Below are 16,388 nucleotides of genomic sequence, written 5' to 3' on the forward strand. Positions count from 1 at the left end.
AATTCTTACGTTTAGTTTCAGTGTCGAAATTACTGCTTTTAAGTCGAAAGTATCGACGTTTCAACGGGTCCGACGAAATTTCAGTGAAAGCGCGTAGTTTTGTAATTACGATTTACTATACTCGGACGTCTGTATCTCTACTAATTTTCTAGTTCTCCTTTGTGTTTATAGTAATCATTTGGTTGGTATAATTCTTCCTGCCTCGAGTGGCAAGACTGAAATCATTTACACGATGCGTTTCGATAACTATCCTAAGTTTATATTAGGTCGAGTATTAAGACGATTGGCGATTTCTTAAAACAGCACGTTATTATTAGTTTTCTACAAAATCTGTCTTATCTTTCTTATCAACGAGTAATTCGATTATCTCATTTCGCTATTTTATGTGTTTTATAAAAAAAGTTCAGACACGTTACAATATTTGAACGATTTTTATAATATTCTATTTAGTTATTAATATTCTATTCGAAATGCGGACACCAGTGGAAGACGAAGAAACTTATCAGTCAACCCAATATTATCTCATATACCACTTGTTATTACCAAATCAACAAACCAATAAAAAATTAAGGTCACGGCTATGCAATGTGCATCATCCTCGCTTAAATCCAATTAAGTTACAAATTATTGGGCCCATCTCGGTGTTCTTGTTCGATTAATTTAATTGGAAATCAGTCCCTGATCCTTGCCACCTTGGCGTCACCGTCTTTGTGTCGAGACGAACAGACGAAAAGACGAAGAAAGCAGCCTTCCACGTTGGCCCGATGGTGAAAGTCGTCCAAAATGTCACTGGAGTTTAACCTTACCGCGAATATGTGCTTACGCACAGCTGAGGTGCTTCGGGACAAGGCAGCAGCCAATGCGAAACTAAATACGTATAATATTATGGCTTGTTGCATAATTCTTTTTCTGACATCGCGAATACATCGGGATGAAGCGGTAGAGGTATATACGTGATTTTACCTTAAGGTTATGCATATACAAGTTCCGAGCCTGTTTCGAGAAATCACAGTCTTCTACCGTAATTAGGAAACCGAATAGTTGTAAAGAACAATGAAAAAATATACATACGCGTTGAAATTTCCTGGAATTTTCTCCAGAACGATATGATGTTCAGAAATTTCTTCACTGGCGATGGAGTTATTCTTTTAACGTTTAATTAAAATGCACGCTTACGTCGTCGAATTATGAATTACATAAATATCGAAAGGTCTTTCGTTGGAAAGTAGACACGGAAAGCAAGATCGCATCAAAAAAGCGTGTATTATAAATATTTCTCGAATGTTTTAACAGGTTTAATGCGGTTGTTTAGAATCTGAATCGATACATTTTGTAATAGGTGTATCGTACATTTATAATAAATTATGTTACAAAAGACTGTAGAAGATGCTTTAGAATATTTCAAACGCTTCAATTATTTTTACATAGTACGGTTTCGTGTTACAATCTTACGTTATTGGAACGTAAATTGAAAAACACCTGAACTTATTGTTGAAAAGCGAAGAGAAAGGGAAAGTGGCCTTCCATTTCTCAAACGTCTACCGGCTGTCGTTGACGCCATCGACCTTGCCAGATGCCGATCGTTATTTTCTACAGGAAAAACGGATCATCGATGTTGGCGAACGTTGTGACTTCATCGTTGATAATGTACAGCGTTTTCTCTTTTTCTTTTATGTCCACGAATAACGAGTAACGATTGTTCGAAATCTTGGTATGAGTAATATATCTGTTCATACCTTTTAGTGTTTCTATTTTTATACGAAATGTACGTATTATCCTTTTCTATTATCTTGTACAGGGATTCGCTAAAAACCTAAGCTAAGCTGTGCAGCCCTGAAAATATTTGCCTCCATATACAGCGAGAGTCAAAAATCAGGATGCACCTCGAAGGCACGTTTATTCGAAAAATTTTACACGTATGTTGCATAAATAAAGAATTAATTGAAGAGATACGACGTAGAGAAATACAAATTAACAATATTTAATACAATACAATAATGATACAAGTTAATAATTAATAGTAAAAAATATAGGTAAGTCTGTAGGTACGTTAATATTATACGAACCTCATATTTGTAAGTGTTCGTAAGGTGTTTGGTAAAAATGGTTCCGTACATATATTCCATGCATATATCGAAGCAAATATTTTTCAACTTAGCACTGCATAGCACAGCTTAGTTTTCTGGCGGATCTCCGGTTTAAGTGCGTATGCAGATGGTTAACGTGTTTCAGGAATTCGAGGAAAGTTTGTCCTCGCAAAGTTGAAAGACAATCCCTCGGGGCTTCCCCAGCCTCTCGTTATTTTCTCAGAACCGGATTTTGAAACCACAATACATATACGTATCACACTGGTTCGCCCCTATCCATCCGTGCATATACATATAGCTTTCTTACAATTAGATAGCAACCTACCGGTGTTGCACAACCTCCGGCAAGGTGACCTAGTTGTACCTTCGATCGATGTAGGTTGGAGAACCTTCAGATTCGGTCAAGCTCCCTCCGTGCTCTTTGTTCCCAGGTGAACGTCACGATAAATATCGTTCCTTCGCTTTAGTTCGACTATAACGTTTCTCGAACTTGCAGCCAATAGTTGGAATAGTAAACATAGTTATACTTTTATTATCGGTTGTTTATTAAGATACCAGATGGAACGAGAATCTAGCAAACGGATGAAAAACGAGTAAACCGAAACACGTGAAAAGAATTAGATAAAAATATCAATAGTTCGGTTCTCTCAATTTTGTATCAAAGTCATCGAATTTTAAAAATGCGTCGTTCTGTCGAGCTTTTTCTTAAAATTTTTTGTTCGATTATTACGGACGATATAGGTGAGTTCGATCTACAGATATTTTTATCGTGTTAATTAATAAAATTGAATGATTTTCTCCTTTCATGAAAGTAGCTCGTAGAACGCATTTCTAAATAGGACTCTGGTTGTACGAGTAACACAAATAGCGAGAGCGGTAAGAAGGTAGGAAGAAAGGAATGGCTGGAGAAAGAGAGAATCCATGGAATTCGAGTCACACCTAGAAACAATGACTTCCAAGAGATATTTACCTCGCGAAGGGAAAAAATCACGGAGCGCAACGACGAGACGTGGGCGAGGAAACCCACAGCGTCTTCCTCCGTTTCTTTTTCATTTCTTTGATCGAAGCTACCCTGAACTGCATACAGAAGAAGGCTGGTAAGCACGAGAGTAAGTAAGTACCAGACTCTCTATGCACTAAACATTCGTGCGTTTCGCGTGTGTCACGCACGAGAAATGCAGTTAGCCCGCCCACGCGGTTTCGCGGAAACCCGGCCCTGAAACAATGCGTGCCTCGGAGGGTATATGACCTAAACTTGCCTCAGGAATACTTAGCGACCACGTGAAAACTGAAAGAACCTTCATCTTTCTTCTTAAATTCGCTGGAAGAAGATCAAAGCGTTATCGATAGTTATTACCATGAATTTATTAATCGCGTTACAGGTAGTCTTGATTAAGCGTAATTGGTAAAATTTAATAATTACAGCAATGACAAGAGTTATTTTTCAATGATGCATTTTTTCATTAGATTTTACACGTCATGTTCATAGCGTCAAATTTTTCTAGTCGTACGAAAGCATTGCTAAATGGTAAGAAATTTAATATACTTGGATGTAATTAGTTGTTATGTAAATGCAATAAGGAATACAATATTGTGCCAATACTTTCCTGATAACTTGACTATGAATACTGGAAGAAGATGCATTCAATTAAAATTGTTTGCATTGGTGTTTTTAGAATTATATTCGAGATGCGCGGAAATGAAAACCTGTAGAAAATAGCAACTCTTGTGGACATTGTAACTGTGACTTAAAAGTTGCCGTTGTCTTCAATAGAGCGATATTACATAGTAATTGCATTAATACGATATAGCGAATACTAGTATAATATACCAATAGCAGAGAGATAAACTACTTTTACTATCAACTTTCATAGATTTCAAATCGCCTTCATCTTTCACCCAGGTTTATGTAATATTTAACGTTACAACTTCTTAATATTATTAACCGTAGGTGTAGAAAGAGAGAGAGAAAGAGAGAGCAATTTATAACATTTTAGAGCAGTACAATTTATTAACTGATAAACAACGAAATCAGTATATTGTCAATATCAGAAATAATGGTACAAACATGAAGATTGCTGGATTTATAAAAAGAGAAGTTACAAATGCCAATGGGAAACAGTAAACACAAAGATCTTTGTGCAACAGGTGTTACCGAAATGAATGAACAGTACAACAAAGTCATGCGATATTCGCCCTATCCATACGTCAACGTAAAAGGAATATTTTGTATATCTAGAAATTAAAAAATAACATTTATTTATAATATATTGTAATATTTTCTTCTTTTTTATTAATATAATTTAGCAGAAAAGCCACAACAGCAAAACTTACTCTAAGTAGATTTAGCTCCATCTTTATTATTTCTTTCTCTTTTACTAAGTTCAGAAATATATTACAAATAACTAATTACAGCAAACTTTGCTGTTGTTGCTACTAACGTAAATGAATTACGTTAATTATCTCTTCAATAAGTTGCCTCCGTGGTTACTTGCATTTTTTTACTAATTTGTCAGGACTGTTCTATATCTTAACTCAATCACTTTCGTGATTTTGCATTAATTCAGCAGATTATTATTATCGTATCGTATAATAATGGCATGTACGTAGTATTTATCGTGGAATCCGATACAGACTATAGTGTGCCAGGCAATCGAACCCACCCGGACTCTTGGCGTTCGTAGCCGACTATGTTATTCACTACGTCGATGTCGCGGCTATTTGTATTCCACGATCTTGGTATTTGAGTATGGAAGGATTTCCCATCCTACATTTGTATTCAATATTAATGTTGAAGATAATTCATGTTTCGTTTGAAGTACTTTCAGTTTATAATACGAATAAAACTTTTATTGCGTTGAGATGCGCAGACAGAGTATGTAAAATAAGGAATAAACGTGTAATAAATCAAGACCGACGAGTTTCATAAGTAAATCGATTAACTGAACCAGTACAAGAATTGGAACTTGCTTTAATAGATCATGAAATTCAGGTTTCTTGTCCACTTGTGTACCAAGAAATTGTGACAAAAAATCAATGGTTGCAAAAGAAAGTGAGGAATTTAACGGAAAAGTTAAATAGTCAATTTATTGAAGCTGTAGCCATACGCGAGGGGTCAGAATTAGCTGAACGAACTAGAGAAAATATTTTAATCGACAGGATGAAGATATTAGAGGAATGTAAAGAACATTAAATAATTTTGATGAGAATCCTGCTAGATGTAATGAGCATGTAAGATTACAAGTCTTGTACTTAAAAATTCTTGATAAGTAACAACAGAAAAAGTTATGGATATCATATTTTTGAAAATATCTCCTCATTCATCATTACAACAGATATTCAAAACGATCAGACGAGGAACACCCGAGGAATTTATCAAACTATTAATCTGTTAATGCAAATACATTTACGATAAGTCATGAGAAATGACCATCAGAACAGACGCCTGTGAATGAAATATGGTTGCCGTCTTTAGGCGATTTTCATGAAGAAACATAAAGAACATTCTTTGTTTCAACTTAAGAGGACCAACGAAGTACAAAATATCAATAAATAGTTTGCTATTAAGGAAAATCTTTCGTATTTTTGTATTTTTAGACAACAATGATTATTAAAAAGAAATAGTGTACACGTTAAAATAAAACATTGTGTAAGAACAAATTATGGCAAGCTGGAAATAGTCTTGTTCTGTCGCTGGTATGCGAATAGAACACGTGTCTGTTACACGTCTGAATTCACGAACGCGTAGCAGAGAACGATCGTTTTTTTTCAAGTTGTACTCGACTCTGAGTTAGAAATATTAGCAAGGAATTTACGGTGTATGCGAATCGGTACGATGATGCAATCAAACGATCAACTTCCTCGTTCAATTTCGACTTTGAATGACTCGATCGTAGTGGCTGCAATGGGAACGCATAGTACATGAGTATTATACATATCGGCAATATTATTACAAAATCTTCAATCAAATGTTACGAGTATGAAGATAACAACCTACCACCTTAGTTCCTTCGATTTTGTAAAATTCGTCAAATTTGTTGCTTTCTTAAAAGAGAGAAATTACAGGTTTCCAATTTCTGTCACTCTGTTCGTAATCGCTAAATAAAAAATATAGTAATATTAAAACAAGTATGATAAGAATGCTGAAACTCAACTATCGTGAATTAAATAAATCATAAAAAGACTTTAATATATAATAAGGAAAAAACGTTTTAATTTATTTCATTCTTTGTCCAAACCGTCAAAGAAGAACGCTTTAACTCCTTCAATTGATTCAAAATGATACTTGAAGTGTATCGCGATAACTAAAAGACGTATTTGATGATAGTCATCTTAAACTATTGGAAGTAGGATTTCAAAGTTTTCGAAGTAGTTTCTCAAAGAGCCATCTAGAAGCTGTACGAAACGGTGGAGATAATAAGCTCTATAATTGGCTAAAAGGTCAGTCGATAACTTACAAGTCTCGTATTACATGTATTATTAGTCTAATTTCTCCAATTAATTATCCTTTAAATTGTTTTTATGTTGATACCTCCGATTTCTCCTCTTAATGAGAGGCGTAAAATTTAACAAAACACGATTCTACCCGTCGTTCGTGATTTCGTGTGAAATTTTAGAACTGGCCGTATTTTTCTGCCTTCGTCAATTAGTATGCGCCGCGAAGAACACGCGTTTCGTTCAAGTTCGCATAAAAGTACGGTACGATCGGGCGTGGCACCAAGAAAGCCGGGAAAGTGATATCTCTCTACTGTCGGTGTGTTCTGTTCCATTCAGGAACGGATAAAGATTTTTGTCGCCCCTGTTACTCGAACGCGCCTTAATTCGCTGTTAAATCGCCTTTCAAGAACGAAATCGACATTTTCGTTTCTTTTTAAGTTAAAAGATTTTACGAAAATATCTTCAAGTTCATCCGGTATAGCTTCGACGAATTTCCACATTTATAATAATATTTTGTTGAAAATATTCAGTTACACACCATAAGAGAAGTTGTAGAAAGGTACTTTACTTCGATGTCGAGGTTTGATCTAAGATTTCATCTAAAACACAAAAATAATAGTAGTATAAGCAAAAGTTTATAAATAGCTGAAGTTGAATGAAATTTTTTATTTTATTTCTAACGTGAAACGTGTTTATGTGTAATTTGTACAGTTTATCAGAAACAAATCACAAGGTAGTTTCGGTTACGGCGTCATAACGTTAGAGAAGCATTTGTTACGTAATTTTGAAATTTTACGATAGAACCGAGTGAAACGACTTTCGTTGCTTTCATTTTTAAACACTTTCAAAATTCTTACCGACACCACGCTTTTCTGTTTCTACGCGCCTTCTTCGAATTGTTGGTTAATCAGCCGTGACATTTCAGTTAGAAAGAACGTTCGCAAAAGGAATATACATACACCTTGTTCCTTATGTTTCCGAAACCTGGCGCTCATGACATTTCTTACGATCGTATGAAAAGTTAAAGAATGTCACTATGTTTTATAATTGATTTAGAATTTCCATATACATTCGTCATTTTATGATAGGAAAAGATTTCAAATTAAGATCTATTTAAAAATTTAGAAGAGAAGGAGAAATTCCTTCTGCTGTATATGTAATATAATATATAATATAATATGCATATATGATATAATATGTGTATGTAATATAAAAAAAGTAAAAAATGTAATATGTATACGTACTGTATAACTCAGCAATCATATATCATGTTAGAATTGCAGATGAAGTGAATGCAGAACATACCTGACATCTTGCGGCATATTGCTGACATATTGTGATCGCGTGTTCTGTAATACCGATCGTTGAAAAGACCGAGGTTTGGTTGCGCCCTCTACAATTTAAGGCGCCGAATTTAGAAATTACATATTCATACATATTTACCTATATGTCTAGTTTGAATTAAAATATGACACAATTATAAAATAATTGAATTTCGTGATATGAATTTACATATTCTACCGTCTCACTGATGCTTTAGTTTTTCTGAACATTGAATAAAATTCTTGCTGATATTTCATGTGACGCAAAAACTACGCTAAAGTTACATATGCATATATATATCTATCAATTTAACGCGAAAGACCATAATAATATGTAAATAAATCTGAAACGCGTTTGATATTTCGTACGCAATATGACAACAGCATTTCATATATTTTGAGATTCTCCTAATCTTGCTTACCGACGGATACAATGACAAAGGTACTAGATGAGGAACAATTAACAATTCAAGTTTTAAGAAAAATCAGTGCTTTATTTAGTTTAAGTAGTCTATGTATTTAATACAAAGCGTAGGTTTGATTAGCTGAAACAGAAACAAAGAACAATAACATTTAGTAACAGTATTTCGTTCAATTTGTTTAAAAAATCGATTAACATTTCGTTAAAACCGCGCAAAGATTGATTAAAACTCCACTTGTTTCAATTCGTTGAAAAAAAAAAACGCTTACTAATAGATGCTAAATATTAAATACTAATAGATACTAAAATATACCTACCATTTGGCGATAGAAATTGGTTTACAAGAATCTGATGGCCTGTCATACGAATATCCCAACAAACATTGTTGCAAATGGGGTCGTCCGTTTCTGCAAAGCACCACGCTCGTGCATGCAGCGTTCAATCTGTGCACATCCCCGTCTTTGCACGGAACCATACTGAGACTGTGAGGAATATCGTGTACCATGTTCCATGGGTTTTGCAATTGCTCCGATCCCTGTTGTTGCGTACCAGACAGTTCTTGTTGTTGTTGCTCTTTATCGACATCCGATTGCGTAGCTACGGATCGTTCGTTCCAGGAATCAGGTTGAATTCTGCTCAGCCAAGGATTTCCAGGATAAGATTGCGGTGGTCCATAGGACGGTAATTGACCTGGTTGAGAAGGTTGAGCTGGTTGAGGTGGTTGAGATGGTTGCGATGGTGCGTAAGACGGTGGTTGCGCTGGCTGTGGCGATGGAATATAGGACGGTGGAGATGGCCATGTTGGTGGCTGTTGCGGTAAAGTAGGTGGTTGCGATGGTGAAGATGGCGGCTGGGTCTGCGGCGAGGTTGGTTTAGGTGGCAGCGGTGGAGTTGCCGCGCCTTTGCAGTCGACGTTGTACGGGTAGTCACAGACGCCCAATATCTGCGAAGTGTTAAATTATAAATAAAACAGAAGGATGCGAGCGTAGCGTAAAGAATTTAGATCATACGCGGTCGAAGGGTACAGTTTAGAGAGAAGCAAATAAATAGGAAAACGTATAATATCTCTTCGTAAGTATTAGGATGCATGTAAAAATAAAATAACCCTTGCAAATAATTAGAAAATTATTAAACTCTGTTCAGAGTTTTAGATGTTAAAAAACGTATATCCTCGACAATAAATAAAAATCTTCCAAAGTTCGACGTATTCTTTGTTTGCATCCACTGTATTTTTTGGTCGTTGTACCAGTTAATTTTGATATTCGTGTTATTAGGTTTTTAATTATATTTTTAATTAGATATTCTTCAGCGATTCTATGAGTCACATTTAGACTGCGGGCTATCTAATTAATCTCAAACCTTTTCAACGATCTTCAAACCAGAGAATTACATGGACGCCAGCAAATAATTGTTAATTCTTTATTTTCCTTGAAAATTCTGGCAAATACCTCCGATAATCATTTCTCGAACAATCTGGACCGATCATCGCGCTCTCTATGAGACTAACAGGTGTATTAATATCTATGAATGAAAGCGTATGTTCAAATATTCGCAACTGCCATCTCCCGAGGCGCCTCTGTAAACGTTAAAAATCGAATATTGGCAAAATGTTTAACATCGAAGCGTGATTACTATCTGGTACGATTATTATCTTGGTTCTGCGTGAAATTTCAATCCTAAATTATTCGAAGCCTATCGAGCCAAAAAGAATATATAGCAAAAGCAAGAAAACAGAATGACGAAGTAGTATGTAAGGTTAATGCCGAATTTAGTTTCGAGCAACGACATGGAGGCCTCAAGAGCGGCCTTTGACCGTGTACGGAGACCAAGTGGGAGTTCAAGTCGTGGAGACTCTCACGCTTGCGTGGGCCATGACGTTACTCTAAGATTTAAAATTCTGCAAATGCCCTAGGAATAACTCAAGAATAGGATCCTTACGTCATTATAGACCAAATCGTGAGGGCAACCGAATTTAATGGGCTTCTTGTAAACACACACGTAGAATTCCGAGCAGTTCGTCGCACTTCTGTAACGACCATTCGGTTCTGGACAGAGTTTCGTTCCACTGGTCAGAGACGGTCCTGAAGAAAAGACAAAAGTTTGTACAACGCCAGATCGATGCGTCAACATCGATGGAATGTCAAAGATGAAAAATCTTTTCGCATCTTTATATGATTATTTACTTCGAAAACATTGGCTCTAGTAGCGTAATTTCTAAGAAATATAAACATTGCTACAATATGTTATTAATAAGTAACTGCGTCCTGATAAACAAATTCTTATCGCTGATAAACGATCTTTGTGGATTTTTCCTACGCAACGAAAATTCACGAAATTGATATCAGGTCGAATTATCTTTTTCATTTGTTCGAACAATGTAATTACCAATCCAATCACGCCCAAATAAATAATATAATATCGAAATAAATCTAAGATCTAAGAGCGTATAATTTTGAAAATTAAGAAAATAAATGTGAAACCGTTTACTTACTTGGCGTGGGCATGGGGCGATTGCCGCAATTCACGTTATAATCGTAGTCACAAACTAGGGTAATATCGTTGAAGAGTAATCCATCGGGACAGGATTGTTCGGTAACCGTGTCGTCCCAACAATTTAAATAATTGGAACAACTCTTCGGACTTGGAAACTGTCCCCGAGGAGCGTAACATCCAGGCGGTGGAGTTATAACCGGTATCGGGTTACTAGTTATAGGTCCTGGTAGCTCGTTCGTGTCTCCAGGGTTAGGAAGACTCGGATAGAGTTGCCTCGTGTTCACATTTACGGAGTCTTGCGATTCTGTGATATTCGTAGAAGGATTCTTGTTCCAAACGTTTGCACCGTTGTCCACCTTTTGTAAATCCACGAGATCCCATGCATTTTCTAAATCTACCCGCGTAAAACGTAAGGCCGTGGTCAATTAAACGTATGATTTTTCCAAGTATAACGAAATAGTTTGAAATTTCCAGTCTACGTGCTACACAATCCTAGAGAAATAAAATTGAAGAAATTCGTCCCATTTTCGGAAAGAGAACCGTTAAATTCAATCTCAGTATATCGATAGCAAGTTAAATCCTATACAAAATTCTATAAAAAAAGTAAGAATCTATCCGTTCCATAAGAACGTCGACGTCGTCCTCAACTACAATTAATACTAGTTTACTACCGATTTTCACGTTTCCATGATATTTGTGTATCGTTTCTATAAATTAACCAAAATATTCATATATGCATATTTATGAACAGTAGAGCATTCTTCTTTCAACAATTCAAACTTCGAAATAATGAAAAATTAACATGCAATCACTGACCTTGACGTTGCTGTCGAGAGTGTTCGATGTGTCTTTCATGTAACGTGGTCTCGGAGGATGCCGCAGCGGTTGTTCTCCTGGCGGCGTCGCAGAGACCCAGCACAAGGGACAACAATATCAAGACGAACCTCATAGTAACGTTCGATCACGAATTGATGGAGGCTCGCGAAGACAAAATACGACGATGGGTTATGGGACACCCTCCAGTTTTACGGTTGAAACTCGACTACAGTTAAACTCGCGATGATCGTCAAGGAATCGTTGGCGAACCTCGGTGTTCGAGTCCTTGCGTTCGATGTTCTGATGCTGGATGGTCTGGACCTGGTCGGTTCCAGGGCTTACATAGGGCATCCCCCACCACGGGTCCTTCTTCGTAGGGAGTAGCTTCACAGGAGCCCAATTACGCGGGCGCAGGACCCTGCGGTGGACTCTTGCTCAGGAAGTGCACGACTCTTCTCTTTACACCACTCTTGTTCCCGCTGAAATTCCCCTCCACTTTGCAGGCCACCGGGGTCGAACACGTCGCAAGGACGCGATTCGGTGCGCGTCGCTTGGATTCTTATTGGACGAGATTTAGAATGACCGGTCAGGACCGTGTATTCCCCCCGATGATCATTCGTTTTTCGCGTCCGCCGCATCGCGTGGTCGCCGAAACAATGATCTCGCGGATGGCCAGAGCGGTGGACGACCGCGTAGGATGTCAAGGTCCCTTACGAGATATACGTACTTGGAAACGATGTTCCGTAACGGTATCGTCAACAATCGTTTATCTGTGCATTCAACTCTTTTCGTTTATTTGCTTACGCCTGTAAGGTGCGATCCGATCGTAAGGGTAATCCTTGTTCGGTCGCATCGATGCTTTGGGAACCGTTGGTAGAGTCTGTGGGACGATTTTGTGGCGGATACTCTTGGTCGAAGATCGATAGATTGGAAGACAATGTTTGCGAGACAAACTAGTTCGCGCTCGTAAAATAAAACTCCTTCCCTTCCCGCAGAATTGTATTTTCATCCAACTCGCGATGCAACGATCTAGCGATAAAGTATCGCGTAAGTTTATTCCTTCTATCGAACATCTTAGATCGTCCGCGCGACATACAGATTGCTCTACCTAAAAACCCTCGAAAAGTTAATTAATAACATTGCATCCTCTAAATTGTCAAACCGTTTCTTGAAAAAATGTTCTGCGTACGGAAAAATTGATTTGCAAAGCGAGCAACCGATTAGTCATAAACGTGAGCGAGACTGAATCCCGGATCAAAGTATTACGCATAGCCACCGGTACGTTATTTGAAAAAGCAATACGCGTTCCGCTCCGTACGAGAGTATCTGTAAGATCAGCAAGAAATATGTCGCGTGGTTACTTAGGAACTTCCGGTGTCCTTGTCTCTTCCAAGTTTCGAAGAATCTCGAAGAAAGTTCCCGACCGTTGAACCTGCGAATCTCGAAGCTGGAATGCAGAGGTGGATACACCATCGAGATTACCCTTCGAAAGGTTTCTCATTACCGGAATGCATTTCGATATTCGGGCAAAATTCGCGGCTTTCCTGAATGATTCGACGCTTCTACCCTGGTCCTTTCTGCTGGGATATTGCGTGAATTTTATGAGACAGGTTGCGTTGCAGCCTGGGACCAGTGTAGAGCCCATCGTCCTGTTTATTATCCGGCAATGAGGAAGATTCCACGGCCGGTCGAACGAACGAACGAAAAAAGAAACAAAGCGAATGATTCCACGTAATCCTGAAATTCAGATATTCGCGCCCAATGGCCCCTCCTCGCCATCTTTTGGCAAGAATACCGCAGGTACGTTCGTGAGTCACGCGTGACCTCGCCACTTGGCTTTCCATGCGTGCGACGATTCACATTTTACTGGAAACAGTTAAACGGCGTCGTGAGTTTTGGCCATTTTCGTGGTCCGCGTCATTCAGAAGTTCGTTACACCTACGTTTCAAATCGCCTTACGTTCTCGAACAACTATCGTTAAGGAAGATTTGCGACGGTTACGCTACGGAGGAGGTCGATCGTTTTCCCGTGCGATTAGGGTTCGTAATACGGCATCGAAGAAATAACATAGATGTGCGTGAGCATTGTTTAAGAAAATATTTCGAGTAAGAAAATGTTTAAGAAAACGTTCGAGCGTTACCGTATCTATCCAAACTGATCGTCGTATCGAAATTCGAACTTCGTTGCATTATCATCGTCGCGTGTTGCAGCAAACACGAGAGGGAAAATTATGAGGTGACACATTTTTCGCAATGGTAAAGTACATAAAACGATGAAATTAGTTTGGAAACTAATTACAGTATTATGTTATGGTACCTGTCTAAGAGGAGTGTACGACGATTTGGTAAAATGGTATGGAAGATCTGCGAGCAGTGACGTGCAGAGATAAAATGTGAGACACTGTGCGTATTCGTGACAAGAATTCGTTGCACGTTAAACTCGCTGAAGCTTCGTAACCTTTTGAAGTTGTGTAGGTTGCAAGAGTCCAGTTTTGTGTACTAAGCAGTTCTTTAAAAATATATTTCTACCAAAAATATTACCGTAATATGCATATGTATAAATAAATATATTACAATATTACAACGATGACAAAGGAATACAGTTACAGTGAATTTTTCGAACGAGCAATCTGAAAGAATACAATTTTTAGCCATTTAATTCTGTTCTAATTAATAAATTTATTAGATAAGTTACGCAGATATTATTTAATTGATTTGAACTGATCCCATACCCGTATCAATTTCTCGAATCGAAGCCTGGTGCAGATATAATTACAAGCCGACCCTATATAGGCGACATCTCTGAAAAAAAATCATTGGACACCGTAGGCGTTCGTGAGTCGAATACCCGATACCATCTTTCCCCTGTGGAATCTTCCCTGATTCTGTGGTATGCTGGCAAAGATTCTTCCTTCTTCTAAGAAACATCTCGTTTGTTCCTGCAAAAACATATTTTTTATAATTTTTAGATCAGTCGGGTTATTGTAAAAAATAATTTAGCTGCAATAATTTCGCGTGTTAACGAACTATGCGTTTTAAAAACTTCACACGGTATCAACTACCACAATCGGGATAGAGGAGCGTGTATCAAGATATTAAAACTGGCAGCTAAACGTAATCTGACGTATATTCTAGACGCTTACATGCATACCATATCGTTATCGTTCATCCTACAACACGATTAATCGATTCGATCTTCTTCATTTTGCCGACCAAGTATTCATCGTCGCGTTGTTTATTCTTTCCCTCCTTTTGCTTCTGTTTCGGTTAGCTTTTGGTTCGAACCGGACAGTCTGTATAGGATAGCCACGGATGAGACGGGATTATCGAGAAGAACCTGTTAGCTGCTACCCAAAACGAAAGAAATAGAAGGACAAACTATGAAGAGCATGAGAAAAACATAGGCGGGAATCCCGGCAGATAAAAAACAAGATGCACAACGTGAAAAGACTAAAAGAAGGACACAGAAGGAGGAAGGTAGAGACGAAACGAAACATCCGAAAGATTCGTAAGAATGATTAATTAGTCTTATTTATTTAACACAACTACTACCCTCGGATTTTGATATTCGAATCTTTCTGCTGTCAACTTGGCAAACAAAAAAAAAAAAGAAAAGAAAAGAATTCGTAACGTTTTAAGATGCTTGACGTAAAATTGAAACGAGAAACCGCGCGTACCAATTGCGATTCTTTCAATTTTTGTTCAAACTTGAAATATCTTTCAGCGTTAGAGAAATATAGCACAGAAAAAAGAAACGATCAATATCGATATGAAAATTAAATATTTAGAGGAATAGAATCTTCGTTGCAAACGTTTCTATCGTATTTAAAAATATTAAATTTCTCCGCTATCCTTAAGTACGATTGCGTGTAGAAAGAGAATCTTTGAATCAACGTGATATTGGTTTCCGTAGAAACACGTACCAGTGAGAGGGAAGAAAAATTCGTGGAATCGATGCGGAGGATCTACGAGAGAAGATACGGCTTTTAATAGAATTAATTTCGGCAGCTGATAATACGACTTGCGAATCCAGATAAGCGATTGACGATGCATGGTGTCGAATCGTACAATAAATTTGATGCAGCTAACACGGTCCTCCACTTAAGTGCAAATACAACGCCGAGGATGCAATACGTTGTGAGAGGATGCGCCTTAACACGCATACCTGAATTGCAAGCTAGCAAGGCAGTTTATTCGCGCGTCTCGTCCAGCGGAACTCATCGTGCAACGTTTCAATTTCCGTGACAGACCGTGATGGATACAGGGAGGCAGCCTTTCGAATAACCTCTTACGATCTCTGAGGTCCTATTATCGTGTCTAGGTCTTTCTTCGTCGTGCATCGCCTTTGTACGTCTTCATGCTTTGCCAAATCAAATGGACGGGCGCGCAACTGTAAATTGAAATTGCGTGTCCCTTAAAGAAAGAGGCTCTTTTTCGTTTCCTTTGAAGATCATTTGTCTCGCTGTTAAGAATTTCCCTATCTTAAAAACGTCACTTTTGATCGTTGACAGATAATTTTCTATAGGGAACATCTATTAAATCGACTCGTACATCTTCGCTTACTTTGTCATGTCACATCATTTTGCGCAATTACCATCATACGTCGCTTGTGCTAACTCATGTTCATGCTTCTACTCTTATATTTTTATGTATACAGACGTTATGTATACAAGAAGCTTCGACTTAAATTTACCCACGATATTTCTAGCAATTTATTTAAGTTGTCCATCAGGAAATGTAAACAATTATATATTTCAGATACATCCAATACAGTAGAGAAAGAGAGAGAGAGGGAGAGATGATTCGTATTTCG

At 37.7% G+C, this 16,388-nt stretch overlaps 1 protein-coding gene across 1 annotated transcript; it reads right to left on the bottom strand.

The window, feature by feature from the left end:
* Positions 1-8,346: 8,346 nt before the first annotated feature.
* Positions 8,347-11,927, bottom strand: LOC122565580 (formin-like protein 7). Its single transcript, XM_043721664.1, is given in 6 exon segments — positions 8,347-8,391; positions 8,585-9,210; positions 10,206-10,348; positions 10,759-11,154; positions 11,577-11,738; positions 11,843-11,927. Coding segments are annotated over 6 exon segments (1,416 nt in total). The 3' UTR covers positions 8,347-8,387.
* Positions 11,928-16,388: the final 4,461 nt, after the last annotated feature.

Source organism: Bombus pyrosoma, linkage group LG3, assembly GCF_014825855.1.
Source record: "Bombus pyrosoma isolate SC7728 linkage group LG3, ASM1482585v1, whole genome shotgun sequence".
Classification (NCBI taxonomy): Eukaryota; Metazoa; Arthropoda; class Insecta; order Hymenoptera; family Apidae; genus Bombus; species Bombus pyrosoma.